Source organism: Chelonia mydas, chromosome 1 (assembly GCF_015237465.2).
Source record: "Chelonia mydas isolate rCheMyd1 chromosome 1, rCheMyd1.pri.v2, whole genome shotgun sequence".
NCBI classification, from domain to species: Eukaryota; Metazoa; Chordata; order Testudines; family Cheloniidae; genus Chelonia; species Chelonia mydas.
This window is the reverse complement of record NC_057849.1, coordinates 343,017,656-343,023,655: the sequence shown is the minus strand read 5'-3', so window position 1 is coordinate 343,023,655 and position 6,000 is coordinate 343,017,656. Positions and strand designations below refer to the sequence as shown.

General features: G+C 52.5%; 1 protein-coding gene across 1 annotated transcript in view; it reads left to right on the top strand.

The window, feature by feature from the left end:
* Positions 1 to 334: 334 nt before the first annotated feature.
* The window catches only part of TSPAN33 (tetraspanin 33), a 29,481-nt gene continuing 23,815 nt past the window's right edge, over positions 335 to 6,000 (top strand). The window contains exon 1 of the mRNA XM_037889428.2: positions 335 to 561. Within this exon, the coding sequence (XP_037745356.1) occupies positions 454 to 561 (108 nt within the window). The 5' untranslated portion in view covers positions 335 to 453. The remainder of the gene's footprint in view (positions 562 to 6,000) is intronic.

Genomic DNA, 6,000 nt, shown 5'->3' with positions numbered 1-6,000 from the left:
GACTCCAGTGGGGTTCCCCTTTTCCAGCTGAGCTGGTCTGCCACGGGCACCCCTACCCCTTCTCCTGGGCCTGCAGAAGGCACGTTGCTTCTTTAAGAACTTTTCCCCTCCCCCACCCTTCTGAGTCTCTGCCCTTCCCCTGCCCCCCCCGCCCCTGGGAAGCAGGCGCTGCCCCTTTAAGACCTGCCTCGCCTGGCAGGTGTTGCCAGACGGGATGGATACAGAGCGTTCTGAGCAGGGCGGGGCCGCGGCGGGCGTGGAGTGACGGGGGGGGAGAGCGACCAATAGGGAAGCAGGCGGCGGGGTCAGCCGGGCCGGTGGGCGGGGCAAGGCTGGGGTCTGCCAGCTGGCGGAGCTGGCGCTGGCGCTCGGGGTCGATCGGTGGCTGCGGGTGGCCAGGGCGGCCCCGGCTCCCATGGGCCGGCAGTGAGCGGGCGGGGCGGGCCCGGGGCCATGCCCAGGCGGCTGGCGGGGCCCCCCGCGGGCCCCCACGGGGAGGATTTCTCCTTCGTGAGCCCGCTGGTGAAGTACCTGCTCTTCTTCTTCAACCTGCTCTTCTGGGTGCGTGGGGGCGAGACCCGGGGCGGGGGGCACAGGGGCAGCCAGCCCCGTCCCTTGGCAGAGTGTGGGGGGCATGGCGGAGGTTGGGGGGGTGATTCCCCTGCCTGGAGCGTGGAGGGCCAGCAGGGCATGGGGGGCCCGAGGGTATTGCCATGCCTGGGATGAGCCCTCAGGGCAGAGGTGTGGGGGATCTGGAGGGGAGGGCGGTGAGACGGTCCGTGGGTGGAGGAAAATGACCCCCATAAAATCGAACCCAGCTAATGTTCTTTTCATCCCAGTTCCAAACAGGGCTCACAGCTCTTTAAGGAGCACAGTCAGTTTCTTTTTATCCATGTAATAGAGGAAAAAACACTTTCCTTCTTCTTCCCCTTCTCTCTGCTTGTTCATTAATTTTGGCTGGGCTGGGGGGGGGGCTGATATTTTTATTCTGAACAAACCTAGTCGCCAGGATGCTGTCCTGACAAAAATTGTACACGTAAAAAACCCTTCCCTGGGCTTCTGAAAGGAAAACCGAAAGAAGAGGGTAAATTCTCATTTACTTCACCTGCACCTGAAAGAGGACTGGCTTCACTTTAGCCAGTGCCCTTCGTGGCTGGCCTCTTGCAGCCTAGCATGAAGCTGTTGTGGCCGGTTTCCCAGCAGGGAATCTTAAAATCCAGGAAACCAGAAACAAAATGCATTTCTGTTCTCGGTAGGTTTCGTAAAACTGTCTGTCTCCCCCACTCCCTCCAACACAGGTGCACGCATGGTAAAGGTTGTCTCTAACCTAAGTTGTGAGATGTATCCCTTTAAGAAGGGAGTGGAGCTTAGAATAATATCTGAAAGGTCCCTGAATAGTGATCGCATCAGTTCGTTCAGCCTGGATACTGTAAGACAGCAACTCTAACCTAGTGTGAACGTGGCTGAGAACTGGGGAACAGCAAATAACACTACACTTAAAGGGGCCTATTTATACGTTTGGTGGTTGTTTAGACTTAGACTTTGATTATTGTGTGAAATCGGTCAAAAGTGGGGGGGATGCGGGGGGAACATGCAAAGCAAATGTCTCACATGCTGTGTGAGTAGTTGGACGGAACTGTTTCTCATGGACCTTCAGCCATTATCAGCAGTGGCGTCATGTCAGGGTATGCTGGCCCTTTGGATAACCAGCTGAACGTAAATTGGACACCTTTTGTCTCTGTTGATGTTCTTTGCTCTGTGCATTTCTATTACACAGGCACCTACGTGGTGCTGCATTGAATGAGGCTGTGGAATGGGGGGGCCAGTCAGCTATCGGGTGACTTGTTCCCATATCTCGTATACTTGTCTGGTTTTTTTCTTTTTTCTTTTTTCTTTTTTCTTTTCCCCCCTTCAAAAAAGGCCTTTCAGTTAAGGGAGGTAAGGAAAAAAAATGTATCCATGGCTCTCCTTGCCCTTCAAAGTCTGTAGAATTTACAGGGACGTTGACTTTAAAAATCACACATCCCTCGGTGGTTTTTTAAACCCACTGCAGAACTTTGTTCCTGTCTTATACAGTCAGTTTCCACTTCTACTTTGTGGGGGTTTTCTTGAGAATGACAGGCCAGAGACCGAGAGATTCTTTATTTTTAAAGGAAAATGTGATTGCTACACTGCAACACTGGGGACGCTACTTAGAATATTTTTAAATCGACTGTATTTCTAGCTGACATGGCCTGTTTAATATCAATGGCGACTTCACTTCACTTTACTAACTGGAGTAATGTCTTGGGGTAAGAAGAAGGTGCTTTTAGAGCTTAGAATGACTACAAATTAGGATTGTCTGCCCAGCCCTACCCTGTGGGCACCGTCGGGTTGGCTGGTTGTTTCCAGTGCTGTTGCGTGAAGCTGGTGCCATGTAGAATATCCTTTGCGGTTCAGCTGTTTTGCTCTCTTTCTTCCCAGGTTGGTATAGTTCAGCCAAGTGTTCGGCGCTCACTGAGCCATAGTCAGAATACCTTTGCTAGGTGACCACAGTGTCTGAGAAGGGATTGACACAGGCCAGAGGACAAATCAGAGCAGATCTTTCTACCTGGTCAGCCTTGTAAACAGCTCCTTGGTCAGATGTGCCTTTCCCAATGAACTTATGAACCTTACAGCTGTGCCCAGCAAATTCCTGTAAACGGGCGGGGGCTTCAGAGGAGCTCCTTTGAGCCGCGTGCCAGCGGGGTCTTGTGTTAGCAATGCACGCGCGTTCGCGTACTGTGGTGCCTAGCTGCCGAACAGGGACCGCGTGGACAATGGCAGCCTTCCCACAGCTTCCTGTCCATGTTCTCTAACTGTGTCCGGGGCCACCTTGGAGTAAGAGCAGCTCAGTCTCCGTGGCACGTTTGTCCCTTTGGGGGGGGGGGGTGAGAAAACCTGGATTTGTGCTGGAAATGGCCCACCTTGATTATCATGCACATTGTAAAGAGAGTGATCACTTTAGATAAGCTATTACCAGCAGGAGAGTGGGGTGGGAGGAGGTATTGTTTCATGGTCTCTGTGTATATAATGTCTTCTGCAGTTTCCACAGTATGCATCCGATGAAGTGAGCTGTAGCTCACGAAAGCTTATGCTCAAATAAATTGGTTAGTCTCTAAGGTGCCACAAGTACTCCTCTTCTTTCTGCTGAGAGAGTTGGTTAGAAAGGTGACTTTTTGTGGGGTGGACGCCGGTCCCCTGGAAACGGAGCTGAGGTCCCATCTCCTTTCCCAATGGCCTCCCACATCCATTGATGGTTAGTTTTCTCTGGCTGGCCTCCTTTTGCATTGACCCCTGCAGTCCTAGTGCAGTGCCTGTCGCCTCTGAACACTATGGTGCTAACCATCTCCCTGTAAAATGCCAAGAAGAGGAGGAAGCATCGAATATGGTACTTTCACTAGTTGATCTCATGCATCTGAATGGACTTGGACCAGCTCAGTGTAAGCATGAAATTGACTGATTTCTAGCGTAGAATAAATGTACAGCTGGAAATACCTACTGGGTCACCTGTTTATCTCCCCCAATGCACTTCGAACCCTTCCTTGGCCAATGATATTTTCTTTAATAGCTGAGATCCTTAGAGCGGCCCTCTAACTGGGAAGCAAGACCTCACAGGGTTGTCACTTGTAGCTTGCCAGGAACTGCCCCAAAAGCCCCCTGTAATTCCAGTCTAGCAGAACCCTGTGCTTCTAGCTTTCTTACCTTGATCTGTTTGTAAAGGGCCCCTCTTCAGTGAGTATCTACATCGCTGTCTAGTGGTCAGAGCTGGTGGACCTGTGAGTCGGGTTATATTCCTGGCTATGCTATTGGACTCCCAGTCCTTGCCTACACAAGAAGGTATACCAGCAAAAGGACTTACACCCCACCATATAACTGCATCTACACTGGGGTTTTGCCAGCATGACTGTATTATTTAGAGGTGTATTTATTCTTTTGTTCACACTCCTAACCAACATAGCTATTCCAGCAAAACTTTTAAGTGTAGCTCTAAATACACCTGCCGCAGGCCACTGTAGGTCACTTTCCCTGCCTGTAAAACAGGGATTTGACTCAGAGGAGTTGAGGATTAACTGGTTGTCCCTTGCAAAGAACACAGAGTTCTTCTGCCAGAAGGTGTAACGAGGTCAGATGAGGGTCGCTCTGATAAAGGCTCCATACCCAGCCGAATTGGCCCCCTAGTAAGGGGGACTTCTGTCACAAACCTCAGCCTTGCGGGTGCAGCTTTGGCATGATCTGGGCCAAAGGGAATCTGCAGCCCGAGAGAAGAGTGCATGGAGGAAGACAAGCTCTTGGCAGTTTCTTGCCTTCTCTTCTTATAAGGCACATCCCTGTGCTGTGCTTATTTCTTTGTCCTTAGTTTGGTCTGATGGGCTTTCACTCCAGATGCTTCTCTCCGGCCTGATCGCGCTGTGATCTAGAGATTGGGACAGTGGTGGCAAAACGTCCAGGCTCAGTATGGTAGTAGTTACACTTCCCCTTTGCAAAGAGGAACCGGTGTCCCTCAGAACGTCCTTGGGCGGAGGGGGGCTCCTTTCAGAGCCCACCAGCCCTGCCCCTTGGTTAGCTGACACTGCTGCTGTAGATGGGCACAGCAATTCCTGGTCAAAGGTGCAAATGAATTCCATGTGCATGTGCAGGAGTCCCCGTTTCCCCCCCCCCCCCACCCCTGGTCTGCCCCCTTGTAATGCTGCAGAAATGCTGGGGGCTGGAGCAGGCCACGGGCCAGGATGAGCATTGCAGACCTCACCACCGGCCTTCTGAATTCATACATCCCTGTGGAGTCTGTCCTCGCTGCGTGTCCCAAGAGAATGATGGGAATTTGGGGGCCGTTGGCTGGTGGGGATGGAAAACGTGATGGGGGGGAGTGAAGGAGTGGCCCCCTGCTTCAAAACCCCCACCCCAAAAGAAATGCTGTTTGCATGTGTCTAAGCAGAGACCTGCCAGGCTGAGCCAGCTGTGCCAGGGCTTCCTGTGCGGCTTGCAAGCACCATAATTACTGCTGCGTGCGTTATCCAATTACCTGCCTGGCACTTTCCTTCACAGCTCATCTAATGCAGTCAATTGTCAGCGTGATTGTTTTTATGTGGCTTGCCTGGGGAGGAGGTTTTGACAGGTCACAGAGCTGACACACCCCTCCACCCCCCCACACCCATGGCAAATAGCACGGGTAGGAAGTAAAGAGTTAAATCAGGCTGGTTAGGTTTCGAGGTTACGCCAAGTGGCACGGCAGGGGGATACATTCATGGGGGAAGCCCTCCCATATGGGCTGAACTAACCCATGGAGCAGGGCTCTGGTGTGTAACGACGACTCGGTTCTCAGCAGGGGTGGGCAGAGTCCTGTCCTTAAGTGGAAACCCTGGCTTGTGTTCCCGGCCGGGCCGCTAATTGAATTATATTCCGTCTGGCTGCCCAACGGAGAGGGCGCGCCCCAGCCTCGGGATGCAGATTACAGCACCTTATATAGCTAATGAGCAATTCTGGCAGCTGAACAGAGGAGTGTAATGGCCTTGGGGCAGAGGCGGGGCCCCTGGAGGAAAGTGGCAGGGTTCGGCTGAGTCCCACGGGCGTGACTCGCTTTCCCCTGGCTTTGTAATGAGATGCACTGACTGGGTGGCTTTGATTACTTTAACTTCCACGGGAGGGAGCTTTGCTTGCAGTGAAGTGAATATTAATACAGCTGGGAATATTAATACAGCCCCCCCCCCGCCCAATTCCTGCCCAATCCTGGGCCCTCCATACCCAGTGCAGTCCCATCAAGGCACTCTTGGCAATTTGAGGAAGAGGGACCTGCTTTCCTGTTCCCCGGCCCCTTTGGGGAAGTGCGGCCACCTGAATGCAGTTAAAGAAATGCAGAAGCCGGAGAGGGAAGCATCTGTATAGAATTCCCCTTGCAGAATCGAGCTGTAGAATCTTCTCTATACTGGGGGGAGGTGCGGGGACTTGGATGCAGTTTGTAAAACTTAAGGGCCTGTAATAGGG